At 38.1% G+C, this 27,766-nt stretch overlaps 1 protein-coding gene across 2 annotated transcripts; it reads left to right on the top strand.

Moving 5' to 3' along the window:
* The first annotated feature begins 174 nt into the window (after nucleotides 1-174).
* Nucleotides 175-27,766, top strand: LOC127436383 (serine/threonine-protein kinase B-raf-like). Of its 2 annotated transcripts, XM_051690481.1 has the most exons (20): nucleotides 175-372; nucleotides 4,247-4,348; nucleotides 4,953-5,216; nucleotides 6,766-6,869; nucleotides 7,038-7,140; nucleotides 8,544-8,692; nucleotides 11,054-11,167; nucleotides 12,910-13,069; nucleotides 13,742-13,781; nucleotides 18,239-18,358; nucleotides 20,064-20,197; nucleotides 20,325-20,442; nucleotides 20,529-20,613; nucleotides 20,935-21,111; nucleotides 21,306-21,352; nucleotides 22,117-22,235; nucleotides 23,267-23,398; nucleotides 23,627-23,761; nucleotides 24,112-24,265; nucleotides 24,648-27,766. In XM_051690481.1, exons 1-20 carry the CDS (start codon nucleotides 205-207, stop codon nucleotides 24,668-24,670), a joined length of 2,448 nt encoding a protein of 815 aa, XP_051546441.1. In that variant the 5' UTR covers nucleotides 175-204; the 3' UTR covers nucleotides 24,671-27,766. The 2 variants fall into 2 exon arrangements, with proteins under 2 accessions (XP_051546441.1, XP_051546442.1); XM_051690482.1 differs by lacking the exon at nucleotides 18,239-18,358.

Raw genomic sequence — 27,766 nt, 5'->3', positions numbered from 1 at the left:
AGACAAAGTACATATGCAATGAGTTATTAATTTTTGTAATATATACAATGGCGTTCTCAAGGTTGCAACTTAATCTTAGTGAATTGGTCGCTGTCCAGTCTCCCCATTTACCCCTTTACGGGTTTGCATTGGGTGAATCTGTCTCCCCCTCCTGTCTCGTTCTCTTTCCTCTATTATTTTCCACTCAGTTTCTCGCGGTTTAAAATGGCGGCGTTGAGCAGCGCCGAGTCCCCACCGGCCGTCTTCAACGGAGACATCATGAACCGCAATCCGGCGCGGGACCCGGGACTGGACGATCTGGGTGCGGGGCTCGAAGCCGCCTGTCCCGGAGGAGCGGCGATGCCCGAATGTCAACAAGACATTCCCGAGGAGGTACAATGGGGAAGTCGGGGTTGAAGGAGAGGGCTCGGCTGTTGAGCGGAGCTGGGCTGGATGGAGATCTTTTAGAAACACCGGCTGTAATGCGGATCGTGGGGGATGCAGTGCATTGCAGGGGGCGAGATGATGCACAAATATATAGTCGAGCAAATGCGGATACATATGCATATTCGCAAGGTGCATTTCCGAATGACGCCATTTATAATTCTCTCCCGTTTTCAATGCAGTTCTCTGAGCCTATGTTTATCAGAAGGCCTGTCCGTTTTTCATTGGCTTTATTGGTTTCATTTAGCTCAGGCAGGCCAACTCGATAGCTCGATAACGAGCAAACTACAGATCAAACCACGTTGCATTGTTTTATATCCTTTGTGTCACTAGCTGGCGCGAGCTGTGAATCTGCTTTCAAATGCATTTGAATTTAAATCTCCTGTGATGTCATTGTGCTCGTGCACGATCCCTGCGTTGCACCGAAAATAAATTCGCTATATATATATATATATATATATATATATATATATATATATATATATATATATATATATATATATACTTAAAGGTTTTGACACCCAGCAAGGTGCCTGTGTGCACAAATCACCTGTTCTACTATAACGGGCCTTTTCTGTTACAGAAACACACTGTATTTATCTATGCATCTATTAATCTCATTTAATTAAAAGAGTTTACACCGTCACGGAGCAGGCCACAGACGTGTTAATTTAGGAAACAGCTCACCTGTTTTGCTGGTAGACTAGTAGGATTAAAGAGTAGATTGTGCAAGTTATCATTATAGGAATGCTTAGTGGTCATTAGATTAATTTTACTGGTGGCTGCTCTTACAGTGTTATACTGTCTTATTATGCACCAGGCTGATTTTGCTTGTGCTTCTCATAATATTAATTGTATATTTATGTTAAATTAGGTAGTTTTTTTTTTCTTCATGTTTTTCATGCACTTTTGGTGAATATTGGTGTATGGTTTGATAATGAAACACAGTCCATAAAACTCATTCCCTTTGATTTATTGTATTGTCAGCTATATATATTTGTTTGATGTCAGGGATTGTAAGCATGACTGTTTTAAGCAATGCATTGTGTATTTAAGGTATACATTTTATCAGCATGTGTTCTCTGGGATTAGAACCCACATCCCTGTTGTTGCTAGTTTTGCTACAGGAACACTGCAGTATGAAGACTAAGGAGAAGTTATGGATAGCTGCAAGTATTTCACATGCATTGTGCTAATTTAAACTGTCTTGTTTTGTTGCATCATGTTGAAAACATGCGGTCTATTACTGCATGGGGTTTGCATTAAAAGTGAGGCCTCTAATAAATATATGTTAAAGAAACTGTCAGGAGAGAGTCGCAACAGTTTCACCCTTGTCACGGGTACCTTTTGAACAGGATGCTGTAAATCCTTGCACTAATTTGACTAGAAAAGCCAGTTTATCTGTGCCGTTGATTAAAATCAAGTGCCAGCTTGATTTTCGGAATGTAGGGTTTTTAATCAGAACTTAAGTTAGATGCACTTAAAATGCTATTTCAAGATGGCCGTAGAGGCATTCCAAGTTTCTTGTCAGTCTCCTGGAAAATTATTTCTCTCAATAGTGATTATAATGAACTGTACCTGTAAAGTTTTGCAGCATCAAATTGTATTTACTTGGCTGGGACTTTTCCAGTGAACTTCGAGAATGATTAGCCTACATTTTATGATGCTTCTTGAATTGCATAGCAAAATTGAAAAATGTTTATTGGCTTTTTGGATCAAGTGCATTGCTTGTGCATTTGCACGAACGAATGCTTGCAGCAGAAATGCATTGCAAAATAGGCTGTGAGCCACCCAGCATTTAGACTAATTTTGTCCAGTCATTTGAGTTCTGTTGACATCGTCAGGTTTATATAGTTGCGTACTGAGATGCTAGTTAACATCTGAAGTCTGTAGTATTGGAATGATTGAAATTGCAGTTGCGAACAGTCATCATCTCAGGCCCGGCAGAAGTTTTAAAAGTGTTTCTGGCATGAACTGAAATGAAAAATGTAAAAAACATTTCAACAGCCCTAAAAAAATTTTATCATCTCCTGAAAGACAATATCTGAAAGACGATTATTTCAATCTGAATTTTTTTTATCAGAATTTATTATGCAGAAACTACATAGAAACTGTACTTACAGAAACTAAACTATAAGTAAGCTGTTTGTAGGTCAGTTCGCCTGAAAATTGTTAACACGGTGGCTTGGTGACACTGTCAAAACAGCTTTGTTTGAGCATCCGACCAGCCTGACATAGCATCATTGCAACCAATGGTGTGAGTTTGTGGCTGAACTATCTGTTTGTTCAATGGAAGACTGTAGTGACCTCCTGATTGGGAGTGACTTTTTTTGCAATTCTGTTTTTCGATGCAAGTGTCGCAGAAATTTTACACTTCACCTTTAGTATTGGAGTTGCACAAGTGGTGGGAAAATTGGAAGATTTTTTTAAGGTTGCAGAAATGGCACTTATTTTAAATTGTACATTAGGTTAATGGATCCAGCTAAGTTTGTTTTAAAGCTGATACATTTTCAGATATTTTCATCTGGGCTGAGAAACTAAATTTGAATTTTTACCTTAAATATTACCAAAATATGAATTCATTTGAAATGTTTAAAGTCATCAGATTTTTTAAATTGATGTTGTTTCCTTAGTCCACAAGAGTGCATATATACATATATATAAACCATACAGCACTTTGTTAAATTATTGCAAATAACATTCTTGGCTGTTAAAAAAAGAGCGTACCATTTTAAACATATCTGCATAGAAAAAAACAAGTTTTAGTTGTTTCATATTCACAAATGTTAAGTAAAAAGTAAAACGAGGGGGGAAACCACTTCAATAGACAGTTCTATGTTAACATGGTGTTACCCTAGACTCAAGCAAGCTTAATAAAAATGGCAGTACAACTGTGTTTTTCCTTCCTCACAGTTGTATTTATGGTAGTAATCTTCCCAGATTGCAGTGCAATTTAGCTGAATTCGGTGGTAAATGGAGCACAACAAAATGGAACATGGAAATGGAACAGAACGTGATTTTGAGACACACATTTCCAAATTGAACTCCTTTCCTGACAAAGTGTTTAAAAAACCCCATTGCTTAATCTGACAAACGCTGACAAGGGAGAAGGACGCAACAGCCAAAGACCTCTACCTAAGGGGTTGTTCACACCAAACGCTTTTGCAACCATCCAGTTTACCAATTGTTTTCTGTGTAAACACACGCTAGATGAACGTCTTTGATTGTTTCACTGCGTTTTGTTGTTTATTAAGTGTCCCGTGCAGGAGCACTGTTTTATAGATGCCATGTCAAGTTAAGAAGAACTTCTTCAACCTTTAAAATGTGGTTTGAGACACCTGCTTTCTGTTAAACTGTATTTGCTGCGCTGCATCTAGCCTTCTGTAGCAGCGCAAGAATGCAATTGTGCTGGAGTTATCGTCAGTGCTTGGCACACATCCAAAATTTTAATGCACAGTTTTAGTTTTCAAATGTGTCCCCACCCCCCCCCCTTAAATTCAATGAATATTCGCAATATTGTCAGAGCTAGATCTAAAAGGCCAAGTCTATATTTTGCATATGTTTGTATGCAGTAACTTTTACACATTTTCTTTGGGCAGGGCCAGAGACAGGGCATACAGTGTTAGTTTTTACAGCTTGGTGAAGAAGACAACTATCAATCACTGTTTATCAGATTTAGCGCAAGCATGGGTCCCTCACTATGCTGTGGTGCAGTTCAAATGTCTCTGCTCAAATGCTTGCCCAATCAAAGGAGTGTTATCGAAAAAAGGAAGCTAGGGAAATTTTGGTTTGCTAACGCCTAAATAATTTATTTTCTTTGCAGATATGGAACATCAAACAGATGATTAAGCTAACTCAAGAGCACATAGAAGCCCTTTTAGATAAGTTTGGGGGAGAACACAATCCACCATCTATATACCTGGAGGTGAGTTGGCTAGAGAAAGAGCTGCTCTCATTAGTTGTGGTGTAACATGTTTAATAAGGCTTTGGCAATGAAAATATGGTGTGTTTTAAAATTTCAAAGGTACCTGATGTTATAAATAGAGAATATCATAAATGATAAGTGACCAGAAATTGACACCATGGCATGGCTCTTGGCATAAACATTTGTAGTAGGCTTGGATGCAGACACTTTTCTCAAGGTTTTTGTTTTGTTTTTGTTTTGCTCCTGTTTAGCTTTCAGACCGAAATTTATTGCAACATAGTTAGTTGCAGTCGCTCTGTGATTATCATCAGTGTAATCAAGATTCTGGCAAATGAGCTCACTAGTGTTTGAAATTTTAGAGCAATTGCATATGCTTTTATCTTGCTTTGAATTCAAAGGACGAAGAGATCTGATGAAGCCTTCTTTTTGAGCAATATCCAACACACCCAGTGTAAAATTGCCCCTCTTGTGTATGCTATAACAGCTAATAATGCATTTCTGCATACATAACCTCAAATCTGTATCATTTCTGAACATTCAAAACAGATGATCATTTACGTGAAACGTGTTTATAAAGTATTGATGATTGATTTATATGTCACAGGCCTATGAGGAATACACAAGTAAGCTGGATGCATTACAACAGCGGGAACAGCAGCTTTTGGAGGCCATAGGGAATGGGACAGATTTTTGCTCCTCGCCAACCCCCACCCTGATGGATGTGAAGGGGCAGTGCTTCCAGAGCATTCCCTCTGCTCCAAACAACTTGGCTGTCCTGCAGACCCCCACTGACGCAACACGAGGCAATCCCCGCTCACCCCAAAAACCCATTGTAAGGGTTTTCCTGCCCAACAAACAGAGGACGGTGGTGAGTTGAAGTTTGTTGTTACTAGTTGCAGGATACTTGGTCCTGTTTTGCTTTTACATGTACAAAAAGCTGTTGTTTGAGCTGCAGTATTCAGCATTTCCACGGTCAAGAAAAACCTGGAAATATCAGGGAATTTTTTAAATTGCGATTTCAAGGCCTGTGGAAAGGTCAGTGATACAATCCTAAAAATCATGGAAAAGTCATGGACATTTCTACAAAGAAAAAAATTTGCTGGAACACCATAGGGATTTCTGATATGTGAACAAATCGTTCTTCTGAGTCAATGAATAGGCCAAAACAGTTCACAATTTGGACTGAATGATTCTTGAGTGAATTGGTCTGAATCAAAAAGACTTTTAAAAATCAGTATCCTGCAATCCCAAATGACTGGAAACGTCATGGAAAGGTCATGATATTTCATTGGTCAAAAACGGTGGGAATCTTGATTATTTCTAGGTAGGTGGATCAAAAATTATAGGGGCAAACTAGTTGTTTGTCGGATCACAAGTCATTTGCTCGTGAATCAAACTACACTGGTCAAGCTATGTTTGTTGTTGAATGCAAGCAGAATAGACCCTTTTCACACTTGCGGGTTTTGGAAAGTGGAAGTAAACGATTGCAGGTTAAACTTCGATAGCTGTAAATGGGAGACCACGCCAAATATAATTTTTATTAATTTTTATCAAATGCTTACCCATTTGCTCTAACAACAAAAGAAAAACGGCACTATCATGTTTCCACTACTTTTCAAATAAATAAAAAAAAAAAATGAGAGCGATGGATTACGATAGTCAGAAGAGAGAAGATGGCAAATTTACTGTCACTTTCTCACATCTGTGGTAACTCGTTTTCTAAAGCTAATTCCAGGGTAATATAATACAAAGTATAATGTTATACATTTACACAAAAAATAATCAAAAAAATAGCAAATTAAAGTTGTTGTTTTTTACGCTGCTAAATAAGATGGAAATGCGTCATCACAGCCTGTAAAAAGGGTCCATTGGAACTCAATAGAAAGATGTGTTGTCAATGCATTGTCTTTGTATAATTCATAACACTCAGTCTTTCTCTTTCATCATGTTTAAATAAGACTGCAAGCTCACAACTTGACTTAAACATAATTTATTTTGCTTATTTGCGCCATAGATTTAGTATTTTGAGTATTTTTGTGTTCTGTGAAAGAATGCAGACAAGTGGTTCTGAACAAGAACTGGTTCTCGATTCCCAGCCTGACTGTCATGATGTTTTGACGATACTTCACAGTAGTTTTCAGACAGGGCTTCAGAAATAACTTTTTGGAAGAGATTTCCGTTCCGACCAGATTGTAGAACTGTTGGAGACTAAGTGAAATGAGCAAATCTAGGTGACCCCCTTTACTTTGATTCAGCGTGTCTCTGTTGGGTTTTCAAAGCGAAGCTGTGATGTAAATAGAAACCAAGAAATCAAATGAGCCCAGACATAACCCCAGACAAGGAAGTCTCAGACTTTCTGTAAGGAGTGAGGAGAGTTACATTTGTGTAAGTGGTGGTCTCATCTGTGTGTGTCTCAGGTCCCAGCTCGTTGTGGGATGACTGTGAGAGACTCGTTGAAGAAGGCTCTGATGATGCGAGGGTTGATCCCAGAATGCTGCGCGGTCTACAGGATTCAGGATGGGTAATAACTGTCGTAATGCACACAATTACTAGTGCGACTAATGCTAATGAGTAATAAGCCCACCCAGGACACATAACAATGTCTTCTTTAAATGTATACCATAAAGTTAATGCCATTGTTACTGCAAACTGTATTTCACAGTTATTTACACTGTCCCACCCACAATAGGGAGAAGAAGCCCATTGGCTGGGACACAGACATTTCCTGGTTGACGGGAGAGGAGCTTCATGTTGAGGTTTTAGAGAATGTGCCACTGACGACCCATAATTTTGTGAGTATGATGAAACTGACCACAAATTTAGCTCAAAATGAATCAGAAATGACCAAAAAAGTATGTAGTAAGAGCCAACGGTTTTGCCAGTTTTATTCAGGACGACAGGACACACCACAGGTGTGGTCATTAGGACTGGGTAAAAATAGAAGTTTTCCGATGCATCGCAATCTTCATTCTTAAATCCCAAGATTGATCTTTTACTCAGTGCGCAGCCCTCTTCTACAATAAGAGGAAATCACTTGTATTTGTAACCAAATTTTGTGCTATGCAACTAAAAACCTAGCCACTGGCTGGTAAATGTTCAGATTTCACCCACCAGTGATTGTGTAGTATAGTGGAGAAGTTCAGCACCGAGATCTTTTCGTTGTTGAGAGTAAAAGTTTAATGTTAATGTGTCCAAAAACAAAATCCACGCAATCCATTTGTCCTTTCAGTTCTTTACAGTCGGTTAACAAAAACAACAAAATAAGCATTTAATTCTATTCACACATTGTAGCCCTGATGAGGTAAAGCCTTTCGAGTCCACTCTCATTAATATGCGCTCATTTACAGAAGCTCTTTACAGAACAGCCGGATTTCTTAAACAGACAGTACCGTTTTTTAGCACCTGTTCAACAAACACATGTAAATACTTAACATGTAAATGGTAAAAATTATGCTTGTAAACAATAAACATGTAAGTAAATATAATATATGCAATATAATATCATATTTATTGATGGAAAACATTTTTATTGATGGAATACATTTTTAAAAAGCTAAAACGTGACCAAAATGATGAAAAACTAATACAATATAATTAGTAAAATTTATATTTTCTTAATGTACCTAGTTAGAAGGTCCCCTGTATAATTAACAGCATTAGCTGGGAGAGAATTTCTTTTATATGTAAGCAAAATGGACATTATAACTGAAATATTCCCATATGAAGCAAAATCTGAATTGGAATTGTGTAATCTGTATCAATACCCAGCCCTAGTGGTCATTTTTATTTTGGATTGTAATTATCTGAAAAGATTTAGCAAATCTTTAGTGACTTAAAGTGACAGTTCACCTAAAAATTAAATTCTGTCATTATTTACTCACCCTTATGTCATTCAACCTGTATGAGTTGGAAAGTTCTAAAGGAAGTGTTAGACAGAATGTTAGCCTCAGTTGCCATTTACTCTAATTATATGGAAAAAAGTATGCAGTGAAAGCGACTGAGACTAACATAATGCCTCACATCTCCTTTTTTGTTTCACTGAAGATAGAAAGTCATAATTGTTTGGAACTTTTTGGGGGGACTATCTGACTTTTTGGGTGGAAACTGATTTTTCTGTAAAAAAATATCTTGGAGATATCAAAACGTTCATGTCCTTGATCTGAACCATGACCGCTGTTATGATGGCTGCTGGCAGGTGCGAAAGACTTTCTTCACGCTGGCCTTCTGTGATTTCTGCCGGAAGCTGCTGTTTCAGGGATTCCGCTGTCAGACTTGTGGCTACAAGTTCCACCAGCGCTGCAGTACAGAGGTCCCACTCATGTGTGTCAACTACGATCAGCTGGAGTGAGTCTACATGGGTGATTTGATCAAATTCTGTATTGTATTACCTCATTGTCACACAAGGGTGAAAGTTCACTCACATACATAAGATAAGATAAAACTATTCTTTTTTTTTTTAACAATTAGGATTAATTGCCCCATATTAATTGAGTGATATTTGAAATATTTTGCGTATTGTGTGTATATGTATGTGTGTGTGTGTGTATGTGATATATATATATATATATATACACACACAGTGTGTATATATATATAATATATATATATACACACACCGATCAGCCACAACATTAAAACCACATGCCAAATATTGTGTAGGTCCCCCTTGTGCCGCCAAAACAGCGCCAACCCACATCTCAGAAAAGCATTCTGAGATGACATTCTTCTCACCACAGTTGTACAGAGCGGTTATCTGAGTTACCGTAGACTTTGTCAGTTCGAACCAGTCTGGCCATTCTCTGTTGACCTCTCTCATCAACAAGGCATTTCCATCCGCAGAACTGCCGCTCACTGGATGCTTTTTGTTTTTGGCACCATTCGGAGTACATATTAGAGACTATAGTGGGTGAAAAATACTCAAACCAGCCTGTCTGGCACCAACAATCATCCATGTGACTATCTAATCAGCCAATCGTGTGGCTGCAGTGCATAAAATAATTCAGATACGGATCAGGAGCTTCAGTTAATGTTCACATCAACCATCAGAATGGGGAAAAAATTTGATTTCAGTGTTTTGGACCGTGGCATGATTGTTGGTGCCAGATGGGCTGGTTTGAGTATTTCTGTAACTGCTGATCTCCTGGGATTTTCACACACAACAGCTGGCGCTGTTTTGGCAGCACGAGGGGGACCTACACAATATTAGGCAGGTGGTTTTAATGTTGTGGCTGATCGGTGTGTGTGTGAGTGTGTGTGAGTGTGTGTGAGTGTGTGTGAGTGTGTGTGTGTGTGTGTGTGTGTGTGTGTGTGTGTGTGTGTGTGTGTGTATATATATATATATATATATATATATATATATATATATTTAATTACCACAGATCTGTTGAATGCTTGCTTCTGATTGATTGACGGACGTTCTAAGGTGTGCAATTATTTTCCAGTAAATGCACGTTATGAAGTAGTTCCAGGTCTTGACCGCATAACAGTCCCATATCACTTCGGCAAATTTTTCCAGTTACCGGAAAAGAGCCGTACACGCTACCACAGCAAAATAACCAACTAAAACAAACACAGTGGTTAAGTAAATTGGATAAGAACGACAAAAATTGTCTATAATATCCTAAAATTACAGTTTAAAATTTCCCTTGTGCTCCTCTCTCTCCCTTTCACTCATGTCTCACCCACACCAACACTCTCTCACACACACACACACACACACACATACATACAGTGGAGACTCGAATCACGACTTGATCAATACAACAGTTTCTATATAATCTGAAGTAACTTTTAATATCTGTGGAAAGCCACTGTGGATCCCACTCCCTCTTTCTCTCCCTCTCTCTCTCTCTCTCTCTCTCTCTCTCATATCCATATTCTCACACACGGACACACACATACTCATGTGCTGGACACATAGCCATGATGTCAGCGGACCCCCGTAACTTTAGAAAACAGCTGTGTAGCAACGCCAAAGCTATATACAAGAATGGCGACGCTGAGAAGTATACTAAAACGTACATCTTGGCGATTTTGAAGTGATGTTTTTGCTGACAAGAGCCACAAACACAGGTGATACAACACGCAATCTCTCTGTTTTCGTACTTTCTCTTTCGCTCATGCACACACACACATGCACAAACACACTACCTTGTTAATCCAGTTGAAGTGCAAGTCTCCGTTGCTTGTTCTAAAGCAAATTTTTCGATCTAGCAACAGAGGCTCGGGCTGTATCAAAACAACACACTGAATCGGTCATGGAAGAAAGTAGTTAGATTAGGGGACTAGTGATTTAGGGACATAAACCAGAAAATGTCTTGAGATAAAACCCTGAACGATGTCTTAAGGTGTAGTAATTGTGGTATAAGCTGAATAATTGACTCTGGCCCATTTAATTATTGAAAAATAATGCACACCCGAGGTGTAATGGCCATTTCGCTATCCATTTAAATGTGCACTATCAATTAAACGGCTGTCTATTTTGTTAATATGCCAGTCAAATACAAAATTGCCTAATATCGGGCGATTAATTTATGAATTGGTCTATCACTAATTCTGTGTGTTTCCCAAATGTCTGTGTAAAAGTTTTTCAAATTATTTTTTGGAATAAATGTTTTATGCTCTGGGTAATGATCAAGCATTATTGATTTTCTACTGATTTAAATATTTTACTCATTTTTTTAACTATTCTATTTTACTGTTCAGTTTACTGTTGGCATCAAAATTTCTGGTGCATCACCCCATTACCCAGGAGGAGTTGTCATCAGAGGGCACGACCCCTGTGTCAGAGATGTGCCCCTCCCTCCCTCCATCCACTGGGTAAGACTCTGGACTAGGGGTGTAATGATTCACTCGTTTTCTTGATGCATCGATTACAATTCCTGCCAATTCATTTGCATCGATCTTAAAATATGAATTTTGAATAAAGAAACGTTAGTGTTAAAACTGCAAAAAATCAAATCAACCCGCTCTCTGTTCTGTCCTTAAATCGTATTGATTCTTTTTGCGAGTAGCTTTCAGAGACTTTCGAGCACCCTATTTTGATCTCTCCGCCTGATGGCCACTGACTATCACATGTGGCATAGCACTCTTCTCTAGAGTCAAACAGGCTCAAACTGTTTTACTGAAATATAAAGCTTTAATTGTGGGAAAACTTATTTTCTGTAAGATAAAATAGTGCCATTTTACTGGTATAATTGTTTAGTTGAGGACTTGGCATGCTGAAAACATTTAAGTTGAAGTTGATTTGCTGAGTGCTTGAGTTGAGTACTTGTTGTAGTTAAGTACTTTTCTCTTTCCTTTGGAACTGAATGTAGTCAGATAATGTTACATTAATGTTGTAATATTTGGATTAGTTCACTGATTCAGGATCCCCACAGTCACAGAAAACCTGAAAATCTCATGTAATTTAAAATTGTGATATCCAAGCCTGGAAAAGTCATGCAAATTAATAAAATCTTAAAATTCACAGACTTTTATACTGAAATAGGGAATACGGAAGAACTTTTCTAGTTCTGCTCAGCTCTAAAATATTTTGTTGGTGCGTTGCACACTTTGTTGTATTACAAGTTGCTTTTTAACAGGTTTTTAATGTGTTTTCAAGCTACTTTTGGTGCAATAAATAATCTTAAGTAGTTTGTCTTGCTTTTTCATGTTTAAAGGGATAGTTCACCCAAAAATGAAAATTCTCTCATGATTTACTCCCCCTCCTGGCATCCCAGATGTATATGGCTTACTTTCTCCAGTTGAACACAAGTGAAGATTTTTAGAAGAATATTTAAGCACTGTATTTCCTTACAATGCAAGTGAATGGGTGCCAAAATTGTTAAGCTCCAAAATCCACATAAAGGGAGCACAAAAGTAATCCTGTGGAAAGTCCTTTTTTATCATAAATTCTCAAATTGGCCTGGTTGCTATGGAGGGCAGAGTCACATGGGGTAACCTCCTCATGGACGCCATATTGTGATTCTTGCTCTTGGTGGGGCGCGTGGTGAGTTGTGCGTGGATGCCGCGGAGAATAGCGTGAAGCCTCCACACGCGCTATGTCTTCGTGGTAATGCGCTCAACAAGCCACGTGATAAGATGCGCAGATTGACGGTCTCAGATGCGGAGGCAACTGAGATTCGTCCTCCGCCACCTGTATTGAGGTGAGTCATTACGCCACCACGAGGACTTAGAGCGCATTGGGAATTGGGCATTCCAAATTGGGGAGAAAAATTTAAATACTATAAATGCATAAAAAAATGACAGTCTAATCATTAATCAAATCGAATTTCATTGTCTATTGACTTGAATTGAATAATTCTGAATTTGCATAAAATTCCTTTGGAATTGAATCCAAAACCAATGAAATGTGAATCGAATCGATTCGCTTTCAACCCAAAGATTCACACCCCTGCACTGGACTCCCCTGTTGTTCACATATTAGTGTACTGTACATTGTCCCAAATCTGGTATTTCTAAGAATTTGGACAAGACTTGTCCCACTTTAATAGTCTGCAGATTTATTTACTGCATTATTTTATGGAAATTGACTCGGCTCCTGTCTGTGTTTCATGCAGGTCTCTGTGCCATCCTACTGTGTCCCCATCCAAATCCATTCCTATCCCACAGCCCTTCAGACCCGGAGAGGAGGACCACCGCAACCAGTTTGGCCAGAGGGATCGCTCTTCCTCCGCCCCTAACGTGCATCTCAACACCATTGAACCGGTCAACATCGATGTGAGGACTGAAAGATGCACACATAGTTACAAGCATTTATTCTGTTCTATAAAGCTCTAAATGGGTAACTGACATAAAATATCCATGATTTTAGGTTAAAATTTGTATGAATGCATAAGAAAAGGTGTATATTTTAGGTGCTCTGACTGGTCACCATTTCTTTTAGAGCATTACTTCACCCGTAAATGAAAATTCTGTCATTATTTATTCACCCTAATGTTGTTCAAAACCCATATGACTTTCTTTCTTCAGTGGAAAACAAAATAAGATGGTATGCAGAATTTAGGGGACTGACATCCTCAGTCAACATTCACTTTCATCAAAAAAAAAAAAAAAAAACTGCAATTAAAGTGAATTGTGAATGAGGCTAACATTCTGCCTAACAACTGTTTTTGTTTTTCATGAAAGAAGGTAAGCCATACATGTTTGAAATGACTTGAGGGTGAGTAAATGGTGGCTGAATGAAGTTTTTCCAAGTTATTTTAACTTAATCTTAATATTAAGGTTAATACTTAGTCTTAATAAGCATTTCATGTCAACTACCCAAAAGTGTCATACTGGACATAGACAATAGTTACAAGGGTCTTTGAAACCTTTTAAACAGTTTTGGTAATATTATGGATAAACTAATGGAAACAGTAGTCCCTGTTAATCTGTGTCATTCTGGTGCAGGATTTGATTCGTGATCAAGGCTTACCAAGGTCAGATGGAGGTAAGGGATCTTGCAAACGTAAAACAAACTCTCAGACACATAGGGTTAAAATGGCTTTCCTCATCCCATGTCTTTGTGCTATCTCTGTGTCATTGGCTTGAAGTTTGGGATAGCTGTTCCATTTCACTCAGTCTGCCTGTCAAGCTGACAACCCAATAGACCGTTCTCTTCCCCCGTCTGCTTTGTGAATTGCTTCTGCCCATTTCTTTATCAATAGCAGCCTGCTCTAAACTACTAATTCCTGATCAACGCTTATAACACCTGTCCTTTCTGTTTGAGCGGTGCTCTAAAAACAGTCCTGGAACTATACAACTCAGTTTAAAGGGATAGTTCACTCAAAAATAAAAATTCTGTCATTATTTACTTACCCTTGTGTTGTTTCAAACCTGTAAGACTTTGTCTTTTGTTGAAATGCAAAAGGAGATTTTATGCTAAATGGGTTTTGGAGCTATTAAAATTAACAAAAAAAGCACCATGAAAGTCTCAAAATTAGTCCATGCAACTTTTGTCGTATATTCACTTAATCATATCATAGCTTAGTGCCACGATTTTCAAACTGGGAGGCGTGCCTCCCCAGGGGGGCGCCAGAGCATGTCAGGGGAGGCATGGAGATTGATGATAATTTCACCAAGTAAAATAAAAAGATACTAGGTGAAATTACAATAAAAATGTATTGTATACAATAAAATACAATCAAAATTGATTGTGAAGATAAATTAAAATTATTGGCATAACGGACCATAGTCCTGCTTAATAGATCGTAGCTCTATGGCGTTATAATATTGTTAATGTCGAAAGCACAACATGCATATCATGCGAAAGCGCATCCATGTATCGGTTGCGCCTTCGCAAATCTCTCCGCTCTGACTCGGGCAACTCTCGCTCAAAACTGGACGTGCGGACGTGCGCTCTCAAATAAACTACGCTGCTCTACATTTGCAAACCTATTATAAAGCCACACAGCTCTGCCTGTTCATTCATATTCTGCTTCTGCAGACGTGTTATATCAAGGGAGAAACGATACTGGAGTTTGAGTTATCAACTCATCATTTGGCAGGTAACTTTAAAAACTTTTATTTTTTATTTTTTAGAAAATGCAGCAAATTCGTATTGTAAGAATTATATTCTGATGCTCGCTGATAATGTAAGTGATGTGAGCAAATAAAACTGTCAATTAAACATCTGTTGCAATTGACGACATCTGTCACCTCAGAAGTTGCACAAGTTAATCTAGACGCAAAAAATCCAAAAACTGAAGTCATTATTCACTGAAAATCTTGGCCTAAGCCATAGCTCTCAAATCTCTGTCGCGCATTTAAAAATGTGATGTGTGAAGACGCGTCGCACCAGGTTTGACATTGATGTTGATGGCAAATGTTATTGGTTCTCATGTGTCTCGTAACCAAATGCAACATGCCAAGTTTGAATACATAGAAGTGCAATTTCAGAGCCACGGCTGAGGACAAGATTTTCAGTGAATAACAACTGAAATTAATGTCTTATACTCACACAAAACTATCATATGACTTCACAACACTTGGTATGTAGTGTACAAGTTGAATAGATTAGGGGTTTTCAAACCAGGGTCCCGCAAGGAGGTGCTAGGAGATTTTGCAGAAAATGTCAGACAAAAAAAGTGTAAAATATGTTAAGTAAAAAAACAATAACAGAATTTGACATTATTACCTTTTCATTCTGTATTCTAAAGACTGGTCGGAAATCATATAATTGATCGTGATTATTCTATTGACAGACATTGCTTTTAACAGTAATAAATACATTTCTGATTATAATTTCATATTATTACTTTTTTCATATGAATTTCTCAGTGTTCGTCTCTTCTTCCTTGCCATGTTCGTACTGTCAATGATAGTTTGTACTTGTGCATCTGTTTAGAGTTTCTCCTCGCCACTGTTGCCTTTAGCTTGCTCACACTGACAGTGTAAAAAACTGTCAACAGAATGCAAAGTAAATATTTTCCAGATAATATTTTAATTTATTTTTTGGGGTATATTTTAATGTATTTTATATATATATATCAGCCACAACATTAAAACCACCTGCCTAATATTGTGTAGGTCCCACTCGTGCCGCCAAAACAGCGCCAACCCGCATCTCAGAAAAGCATTCTGAGATGACATTCTTCTCACCACAATTGCACAGATTGGTTATCTGAATTACCGTAGACTTTCTGTTCAAACCAGTCTGGCCATTCTCTGTTGGCCTCTCTCATCAACAAGGCATTTCCGTCCACAGATCTGCCACTCACTGGGTGTTTTTTGTTTTTGGCACGAATTGGACTTTTGTGTGTGAAAATCCCAGGAGATCAGCAGTTACAGAAATACTCAAAACAGCCCATCTGGCACCAACAATCATCCATGCGATTATCTAATCAGTAAGTCGTGTGGCAGCAGTAAAGTGCATAAAATCATACAGATACGGGTCAGAAGCTTCAGTTAATGTGCACATCAACCATCAGAATGGGGAAAAAATTTGATTTCAGTGTTTTGGAGCGTGGCATGATTGTTGGTGCCAGATGAGCTGGTTTGAGTATTTCTGTAACTGCTGATCTCCTGGGATTTTCACACACAACAGTCTCTAGAATTTACTCCGAATGGTGCCAAAAACAAAAAACATCCAGTGAGCGGCAGTTCTGCAGATGGAAATGCCTTGTTGATGAGAGAGGTCAACAGAGAATGGCCAGACTGGTTCGAACTGACAAAGTCTACGGTAACTCAGCTCTGTACAATTGTGGTGAGAAGAATAGCATCTCAGAACGATACCCCTCCCCCTCCAAAAAAAAAAACAGCACCCACAAATGTTTCTCTCAAACTTATTCAAGGATTCAACATACAGTAAATGTCTTTTAAATCATAAATGATCTATATAAGGTAATTAAACATTAGAACTGCATTTATTCTGTTTGATTGTAATGAGAAAAACTAATATGAACTCAAGTAATTTATATTTGTATATCACTTTTCACAAGCTTCAAATAGGGCTGCAACTAACGATTATTTTAATAATTGAATAATCTAACTATTATTAGAATTATTATTTGACTTTTCGGGCGATTATTGCAACAATAAATCATTAGCTCTTAACCGACTATTCAGCTTGTGCCCCGACTTAAAAGGTTGTTTGGAGAATTTAAGATCTACTCTCTAAAAGCAAGTCTAAATATGCTACTTCTCAGGTGAATACATCTTTTTTTTTTTTTTTTAAGGATTTTTAGATATTTTAAAATATTTGTATTTTTAATATTATATTCAACATTCTCAGATAACAATTTTTTCTTCTGCAGTATAGCTGCTAAAGTAAATGTACATTGTTTTAAAGGAGTTTTAGATATTTATATTGGAAAACAAGCCAAAACAAATCAAAAACGTATTTTGTTGCATTTGTGTATAATGAGGCGAAGACTTCCCTCTCTCACCTTTTTGTTCTCTTCAATCCATCTTTAACTCACAAAAAAACAAACTCTCTCTTATTAATAAAGCTGTGTATTGCCAATTTTTTTCATGATAAGATATGCACAGTGACATATATTATGATTCAATAAGTCGCGAGCCATCACGTTATAATCTAGATGCAGCAAGCGCGCACTCGAGGGACAAGCGACCCCATGTGTGCCTCAGCAGGGTGCAGTTTAAATCTCTCCCCCTTAGATCGGGATGCTTCGCGCAACTCATTGAAGAGGCACTGACCGCACAGAGAAATGCCAGTTTCAGAGTTTGTAGTTATTTACATGACCTGCTTCCTTATTGTTTGAACTTTAATAAAGCTATAACGCATTAAATATAACTGCATTAAAAATGTAAAGCCGGGGTGTTTCCTTTAAAGACGCTAGACATGTAAGTTTTGCTTAAAAAAAAAAAAAAATTAAATAAAGCCAATTTTTTATTTTGCAAACAATATGTAGTCTTTATTATATCACACTAATATTTTTCTTACTATAAATATACATGATCCTACATGGATATACAGCTGCCTTTATATTTTAGGAATAGGTTCCTTTGCATGAAGATAATCATATTTTAGGGTCCTTGGCATCAAAAGATTTGAAATCCCCTGGTATAGACCACTTTCATGGTGCTTTTTTGTCATTTTTGGAGCTTGACAGCCCCTGTCCCCATCCCCTTTGTCTATAAAAGAGCAACAGGAACATTCTGCCTAACATCTCTTAATATTCCACGGAAGAAAGAAAGTCTTGCAGGTTTGGAACAAATTGAGGGTGAGTAAATTATAGCTGGATTTTCATTGTTGGCTGAAATGTTCCTTTAAAGGATAGACGGAATACCATAACAAAGAAAAACTGGCTCTATATCATCTAAACTTCACTTGATAATCTCTAAACAACCTTTTGAGAGTAGACACAGGATTTTGGTAGAGGGAGACAGGAAGTGAACCTGAGCTTCAGGGCCAGTGATCCTGTGTCTGTCTCTCTCCCCCTGCAGCCCCCTCGCAACACCCAGCCCGCTGCTTGAGGAAGAACCGAACAAGGACCTCAAGCCCCCTTCTGTCCTCTCACCCCAATGACATTGTCTTTGATTTTGAGCCTGAGCCAGTGTTCAGAGGTAGCTAGGCCTGTGTGCATCGCTGTGTCCCACACCTTGTCTCGTCCTCTGCTTGTTTGTCTGTCTGTCTATCATCTTGTGTATTTTGTTGATGTGGTTCACTCATTTTTTTTTAAAAGTTTTCTGACTTTCTCTGCCACGTCTCACACAATTGCTTTCACTGACATTTGCTACACTCACTTTGCCTTGAAGTTAACACTATATTTTAACAAATTTAGTTGGTGTGGCAAAAACGGCACATGTTACTCCTTTCCAAAGGGCAGGTCTGGCTCTGTCCTCTTCTTTTAAACAGAGATCCTTTTATGCTATTGCATTTTGTTGCCGGTCTCCTCATCTCCAGGGCCCATCTTAGGCCCGAAATATGCTTAATACGCTAGGGCTGCACGATTATGACAAAAAATATGAATTTTTGATTATTTCCCTTGATGGCACATTTGCGATTTACCGTCATTATAATTTATTTGCATAAATAAATTATGCAAAGAATGGGAGCCTGTCTGTGATTTGGTTACAATGCTCCAACTGCAAAAAACATTGCAAATAGAACAATTTGATGCAAGTTAAGTAAGCCTAAATGGAATGTTGTCACTTCACAATTAGTTCATTGTGGCAGCTATAATTATAAACGCAATTTTTTTTTTTTTTAAATTCAACTAATTGTGCAGAAAGCACAATTCGCAACTCTTTGCAAGTACATTAACATAAACGCATGCTCGATTTCATGTGTTGTTGTGATCTGAAAAGAGTCAGGCCTGAAAACGTCTTGGAAACTAGCCAAAAAAACCTTCTGGTCAGCCCTAAAATATTTCATCAATATTAATATATTTCACAAATGCTCTTTGTGCGTAGCATCTCTTTATAGTGGCATATCCAGTAATCACGAACGACTGGAAAATCTGTTGAACCTTGAATAAAATTTTTTTTTTTTTTTTTAAATGCAATGCAGTGCAATGCAGTGGTAGAAGTACATGTTGAATTTTAAGTGTTTCCACAAGGGGCAGTGCAGCAGAAAACTCCACTCCAATTAAATGTAATAGTTCAGTTTAGTTAGCATAAACTCTTCTACTGTCGGTCAACTACTATTATTGCGTTATTAACAGTTTGAAGAGAATCTTGTTCAGAGAATTTAAGCTTGATAAACTATTGACTTGTTTAAAGCTAGCTACCGGAATAATAACACATCCTATTTAACCACGCAACATTCAATGTTAACTCCATCGCCCCCTAGAGGACTGAGGTTTTAACGCCACTAACTCAAAAACACATTGTGTACAGCAGCACACTTGTAATGCGGAGGTCAAGCATTCATGTTTGCATATGCGTAGCACTTGTGTAGAATGTATTTCTTTTCTTACTGATCTGTGCGTCATGGGTTAATTTTAGAATGCTGGTAACTCAGTGAAAGATAGTTTTGGTGATACTATTAGATTTTGAATCCTTGGCTACTTGGGAAAGGAATGGGATCTGGCTCAGGATTTTATGTTATTCTCCATTTGCAGCATGCATCACTCACAGCCCCCCGTTTCACACTGTATCCTTGTATTATCTCCCCTATGTGACTTTATACTTTAAGATTTTATTCCTTTTCTCTCTCTCCTTTCTCTTTTTCCTCTGTCGCTTTCCTTCTTTTTTTTCTTTTTTTTTGCTTCTATATATGTCTTGTTAAAGTCATTTTAATTTGTTTCTCAACCTCTCCAAATGCCAGGCTCCACAACAGGCCTGTCGGCCACACCTCCTGCCTCCCTTCCTGGTTCCCTGACCAATGTGAAGTTGTCGAAATCACCGTGCCAACCGAGGGAGCGGAAGCCATCGTCTTCATCTGAGGACCGCAATAAAATGGTGAGGAGCTTTAGCGGTCACTGTAGGCTTGACCAAGAATCTCTCTGACCTCAGTGGATCTTATAGTCCAGGTCCGAGGTCATTGTGTAGAATTAAATTTGAAATAGTTTTCTCTTTTGCTTGAAAGAAAACTCTGGGTCGACGGGACTCAAGCGACGATTGGGAGATCTCAGAGGGTCAGATCACCCTGGGTCAGCGGATAGGGTCTGGTTCCTTTGGAACAGTCTACAAGGGAAAGTGGCATGGTGGGTCTTGCAAAAATTTTATCTGAATGTCTTCAGATTAGATTGCAATACTGTTTACAAAGAGTGTGTCTTCCTCTTCCTCATAGGTGATGTGGCGGTAAAGATGTTGAATGTCACAGCTCCCACTCCACAACAACTACAGGCCTTTAAGAATGAAGTGGGTGTCCTCAGGTATGATAAGCCCAGAACTGCTGGCTGCTTATAAACTGCTCGTAAATTCTGTTTCTTCTTCTTTTTTTTTTCTTCTTCTTTTTTTTTTTAAGTGGCTGATACCATTTATCAATGCAGTAACCCATTCTGGAATATAAAAAAAAATATATATATATGTTTTAAATTTTATATGTTATTTATTTATTGTTTATAATGTTTATTTCCATTTGTGGAAAGTGCTCTATTACTATTTTGGAGATGTAGTGCTTCAAATTTTACACCACATTTATGGAAAATAAAAATGTCATAACATAATCATACATTTCTTTTTGTCTTCTGCAGGAAAACCCGCCATGTGAATATCCTGCTTTTCATGGGCTACACCACCAAACCCCAGCTGGCTATTGTTACACAGTGGTGTGAAGGCTCAAGTCTCTACCACCACCTGCACATCATCGAGACCAAGTTTGAGATGATCAAGCTGATTGACATCGCCCGCCAAACAGCTCAGGGCATGGAGTGAGTCACTGAATCAGCGAATGCATGTCCTCCAGGCAGCAATGTGTGTTTGTTATGTACAGATGAGAAACTCCTAATGTTTACGAAGAAAAATGTGCACAGAAAGACTGAAATGAACTGCTAACTCAGCAATAAACAGTTAAAGCTGCAATGTATGACTTAATATATTTGAATCATTTAAATTTTTTCCACAGCTATCTGCATGCCAAGTCCATCATCCATAGAGATCTGAAGAGCAACAGTATCCTTTGAACTGCAAACTGGTCGGCTGCAAAAAATTATCTGGTTTGAATTAGTGGTAGACCGATAGTGGATTTTGTCGAAGGTGGTAGAAAAGGCTGCAAACCGATTTATCGGCCGATGGTTTTAAAAAAAAAAATCTGTTCATTGAATGTAAGAAGTTTTCATTTACTAACTTACTTCCTTAGTAACATAATTTACTATTATGGACATGGAGGCTAGTGTAAAATTAATAAAATCCCAAATGCAGTTTATTGTGCAACTAACATCCCAATAATGACTAGATGAAAATTAGGATTTGGTGCATAATGCAGGACTTTTAAATATAAACAAGCCCAAAATACACCAGGGACTCTTATTTTTAAATGACAGACTTGGCTCCATTTAAAAAGAAAAACTATTGTCAACAATCAGCATAGATTTTTGCTGATAACTGATAGTTCAAAAATGCAACTATCGACACTGATTAATCGGGAGAACAGATATATCAGTCTACCTCTAATTTAAATTAATTCATTTAAGTGATTCATGCCAATTAGCGTTTTTTAAATTTGATTATTTTAGGCAAAGGACTAGGACCAGGGTCAAGCCGTGAGAATATGTTCTTTTTACCAGCTATTTTTACTCATAGAGCAGCATGGTATATTTTTATTTATTTGTAACCGATTCAAGTAAACATTGAACAGTATATGAAATTCCCAATAATGTACGGTAAGTGTTCGCAGATGCTCTTTTAGAATTTCTGCCTTAACACCACCTTCAAAGATATCTTCTTGCACGAGGACCTGACAGTAAAGATTGGTGATTTCGGTCTGGCTACAGTGAAGTCCCGCTGGAGTGGCTCACACCAATTTGAGCAGCTTTCTGGCTCGATCTTGTGGATGGTGCGTATCATGGGCAGTAAAGGTCTTTACCTCTGTTTGTCAGTGCAGTTGTCTTCTGTCTGATTCTATTTAAAATTGGGCTTTGGCTTGCAAGATTCATTGCTCTGCATTGACACTTGGGATGATGTAGCCTTGTAGTTAAAGATCTGGGGTGGTAACAGAAAGGTTTTGGGTTCAAACCCCAAAAGGGCTGATCCATGAACTATTACCATTGTGCCCTTAAGCAAAGCACTTAAAGGGATAGTTCACCCAAAAATAAAAATTATCTCAACATTTACTTACCCTCATGCCATCCTAGATGTGTATGACTTTCTTCTGTTGAACGCAAGCAAAGATTTGATGAATATCTCAGCTCTGTAGGTTCATACAATGCAAGTGAATGGGTACCAAAGGTTTGACGCTCCAAAAAGCACATAAAGCCATCATAAAAGTAATCTGTATGACTCCAGTTTTTAAATCTATATCTTCAGAAGTGTTATGATAGGTGTGGGTGAGAAACAGATCCATATTTAGTCAATTCTTTCTAGAAATTCTTCTCCATGCCCAGTAGGGGGCATATGCATGCTGAATGTGAATCACCAAAAACACAAGAAGTAGAATGTGAAAGTGGAAGTTAAAGTGGAGATTGATTGAGCAGGGAGGAGAATTTATAGTAAAAAATGGACTTAAATATTGATCTGTTTCTCACCCACACCTATCATATTGCTTCTGAAGACATTGATTTAACCACTGGAGTCTTATGGATTACTTTATGCTGACTTATGTGATTTTGAATCTTCAAAATGTGATCTGCAAAATGTCGGCACCCATTCACTTACATTGTATGAACTGAAAGAGCTGAGAAATACTTCTAAAAACTTCATTTGAGTTCAGCAGATGAAGGGAAGTCATACACACCTGGGATGGCAAAAAGTGAGTAAATGATAAGAGAATTTTCATTTTTGGGTGAATTATTCTCAACTCAAAGTGAAAGCATCAGCTAAATGGCAAGTTATTGCTTGCATTTTGACTGACACATTGGTCTTTTCCAGGCTCCGGAGGTGATCAGACTGCAGGATAAAAACCCTTATAGTTTCCAGTCAGATGTCTACGCATTTGGCATAGTGTTATATGAGCTTATGTCAGGGGCTCTGCCTTACTCAAACATCAACAACAGAGACCAGGTGAGCGATTCATCCTTTTTTGAGGAGTTGGGGATTTCCTGCTTGTAATATCAAAAGATGAACAGGTTGAAATATTGGTCCAATGATTGTTGTTTGCCCCTTTGAATAGTATCTTTAGCCATTTTCTGCCTATTAACATTTTCGAATGTGAATGTTATGTATGTCTACTGTGCTGCAGCAAATGTACAGAAATGGAAGAAATCAATTAATAAATCACTCCCACTCCAGATTATCTTTATGGTTGGCCGGAGTTACCTGTCCCCCGACCTGAGCAAAGTGCGCAGTAATTGCCCCAAGGCCATGAAAAGACTTATGGCAGATTGTCTGAAGAAGAAGAGAGAGGAAAGACCACTTTTCCCTCAGGTATTGTTATGAACACCTGTCAGACCTCTGGTTTCTCCATACAGTACACAGAGAAATGTGTTATGCCAGCAATCTCTCAATGGCATGTAGTTTTATGTAGAGGTACATCACCACAAGATGGCATCAGAGATGGCATCACAACTTTTGGGGTGACTTAGTTTTAATTTGGCTGATTCTAACCCATTTTATGAACTTTGATTTATCTGCTGTATTCGTGTGAGCATACTGTATATTGAATCTGGCTTTCAAAGTGTCAACACAGCACTGTAGTGTGGTAATATATTACGTTAAAATTGCTGTCCATTCATTTTTTTTTGTTTTTTTTTGTTTACATTTTTGCTTTTTGCCAGATCCTGGCCTCCATTGAATTATTGGCACGCTCTCTGCCCAAGATCCACCGCAGCGCCTCTGAGCCATCCTTGAACCGCGCTGGCTTCCAGACGGAGGATTTCAGCTTGTACGCCTGCGCTTCCCCCAAAACGCCCATTCAAGCTGGTGGCTATGGCAAGTACACACGCAAACAAACATTGTCTTTTGGCAGATTGATCAAATAATGGGTAAAAAAAATAAAAAAAAAAGTATTACAGTAAAAATGTACAGTTGAACGTTTTAAGTTAATTTAACATTCTGGAAATGGAAGGTCAAATTGAGCGCATTGCATCGTGAGATACAGTGCTCATTGCTATGTGCTCTGTTGTGCACTACACGTTTTGCCAAATCTTGTAGGGATATTTTGTGCATAATGAAAAATGTTCACACTTTGCATATTGTACATACTATATCTGGCAGAAAAAAGCAGCATGCTAGTGTGCTATTCCGAATGTTTCCATTTTTTTAAATTGCTAAAAGACTGATCTGAATCACTTCTTTATTTCTCTCCTTTTAGGTGAATTTTCAGCATTTAAATAGTGCTGCACATCCTCAAACTCCCTCCCTTGTCACTTTTTATGACGTCTCGTGTTCCTACGGTGGGTTCATCCATAAACGCAGAAAAGGACTTGTTTCAAAGAATGTGCTGTTTTCTTCCTCTTTACCCGAAGAGCTACGGCCTCAATGGAATTGCTTTTTTTTTAAAGGACTCTGCAAAGTGTCATTGCTGATTTCACAAAAATGTCATAAACAGAAAATAGGACAGCTCAAAGCAGCATTAAATACGAATGACTGATATGCGAAACAAAACCATGGTTACTGGGAGCGGAGGCAAAAACAAAAATCGTTTGTAGTGGGGAAAAATTCTTACCCTGAAAAAAAGGAGGCGCGAGTTTGGGTTTTGCTGCCTGTGAAGAGGAAAGACTGAAATAGCACAGTGATTTTGGGAGCATAAGCCCCGCTTTTGCTCTGCCCCTTGAGGGGAAGAACACACAGCACTGGCTAACCAGAAAACATGGTCCATGTTTGGACCAGTGGCAAGTGATGGAAAAAAATCCTTCATTGGACGACATAAAGGGGAGGACGTCAGCTCGCAGCCAGTCGTGGAGAAGTGCTGAATGTCAGGCGATAACTTGAATGATATTAAGAAATGTTTCTTCCTCTTACAGTGAATTTATTACCAGTGATGTTGCCTATGGCTGGAGTTGCTAATAATACACGTTTCTCTGTCTTTTGGCCTTTTGTTTTCTCCTGGGTCTTAAGTTGTAGATAGACTGACTCGGGATGTTTCTTTCTACAGATATGGTTTGTGAGCAAGGGTAAATGAAGCAAGCATAGAAAGGTCACTGACCTCTTGACCAGCTATTCTAGAATTGAACATTAGGAGATTTTCTAAATTCCTGTAGAATTTTTTTTTTTTTTTTTTTTCAACAAGGCAATCTCCAAGGAATCTAGTAGCTTTTTAATTTTATATAACTATATCAGAGAAACCAGATTAATCGATAAATGCACCACACAAAGAACCCCGGGTAAATATACTGTATTTAGCCTCTGTTTAGAAGTGCATTTCTGGGGTGGATAAAAAATACTTGAAAGCTGTTTCTGTGTTCCTAAAGGATGCCTTGTGGTAGCTCAAGTTAATTTTCTGAATAAGGCACTCTTCATTAGAGCTGTCAAAGGTAATATTATTTGACTCTGAAGTTGCTTGTAGAACAAAAACCCAATGTATAAAGCAAACACGATGCCTTATGAATTTCAGGTGTGGGCGAAGTATTTCTGTACTTGTATTTCACTGCAAGTTTCAAGTTTATGCTTTACTGTTGTTATGAGAAGCCATTCCTTTGAGGCCCAAATGGTTAAATGAAGTTATTTTTGTTCCATTCGGAAATCCCAATGGACCTTGCATCACTGGCGTTCATTCTGATACATTCGTTCACGGGTCATGGCTTTTTTTTATCGTTGTTTTCGTGTTACAGACAGGCAGGCCTGCAAAGTTACATTAATTTATATTGCTTTAATTTTATTACTTTTTGTTTAGTGTTTCAAAACCTTTGGAGTGGTGTGTGTATATATGCAGTATATATATATATTTTCTCTCACTCGTTCTGTGATCGCTGAAATGGACATTTCAAGCAGTGTGTCTGCACTTTGTAAAAATGACTGATTCAGATAAGCAATTTGCCTTTTTAAAGACTAATATATTTTGTCATATTAAGAGGATGAAGCATGGATTAAAGGATTCCAAAACGAAAAGCTAGGTAGGGCCATGGGACACTAAAAACCAAAGCTTGATCCAACATCCTTACGCCATCTCCGTCCACCTTCGCTATTGCTGGACAACTGGATCTTCAACCAAATTGTTTCACCCTATGATTTCCATAGACCTCCTGAGCTCCCGTCCAACTCGCATAGTATCGAAACACTGACGCTTTGTTTTTACGTGAACAAAGTGGTCTAAAGCTTTGGGCCGTGGTGACTCTAGCACTGTGTAGCCCTAAAGTTCTCCTGGACACTCTAGACGTTGGACATGCCCTCGTTTGGAATAAATCAGTGCTTTTTTGTTACTTTGGCCTCTTTGTATTGAAACCTGCTCTTGCGTCAGTGGCTCCGCTGCCACGGCCTCCTTTTTCTTGTATGAAACTAAAAAATACAAATACACAAAATGCTCGATAATACACAGATTACCGAGGCTCTGCACTTGATCCGCCATTTGCGCTCCGTTACAAAAGCAAAGACACGCTTCTTGCTTCTATTCAGAAGGATTTAATTATTTATTTTGTTTCTTTTCAATTATTTTTATAAGAAATTTCAAGGGTTATGCTCTGTGAATCGGTTATTTGTTTAACACGCCACTTACACTTGCCCTTAAGAGGAGTGCAAGTTTCAGCTTCATGACCCTGTTGGTTGTGGCAGTGGTCACTGTCCTGACATGTACAGGATAGACATTTAAATGGAGTTGGAGTGCCCCGTATGTTGTGGGCTAAACAGTTCTCAAATTAAGCTGGCAAACCTAACATGGGTTGCGTATAGAGATGTATTTTAAGAGTGCTGTATTTATTTTCTATGGGAATGTAACTGAAGAAGGTCTGTATTTCGTAGGATTGCACCTTGTCTCTGGACTACTTGGGGACCTGCTTTGAGATCTCTCTCTCTCTGTGTATCCTCTAAACCAATTTTCCTCCAATCTTTTCTTTTGTTTTTCATAAATTAGTTTCATCCAAACCCCTTTTTATTCGTTTTGCTTTTTAAGTCCCTAACTGGTCCTTCAACAGAAAACAAAACCTCCATGTCACATTCCTTTCTGTTGCCTTGCCTGCACTTTAAACCCCAGTGTAAGTACTTTCAAGTGAGAACTGTCATACAGATGTTTTGGGAGACTCTTTTCACCTGTAAATAGCTGTACAAAGAAAGTACTGTCCGTTTGCTAGGAGGCATGGAGCTAAAAACAATGAAATGACTTCAAATGTTTCAACTTAAGAAATAAAGGTTAAGAAAAGACATTTTGATAGATGAAATTCTGAGAAAATATTTCTGTGTAAAAATATTTAAAACTGTATTATATAAAAGGAAAAAGAGCTTAATGTATTTGATGTGAATATGAAAAACTGATATATTAAAGACATGCATGAAAACTGT

The sequence above is a fragment of the Myxocyprinus asiaticus genome, chromosome 47 (genome assembly GCF_019703515.2).
Source record: "Myxocyprinus asiaticus isolate MX2 ecotype Aquarium Trade chromosome 47, UBuf_Myxa_2, whole genome shotgun sequence".
NCBI lineage: Eukaryota > Metazoa > Chordata > Actinopteri > Cypriniformes > Catostomidae > Myxocyprinus > Myxocyprinus asiaticus.
This window is presented reverse-complemented; position numbering and strand designations above follow the sequence as displayed.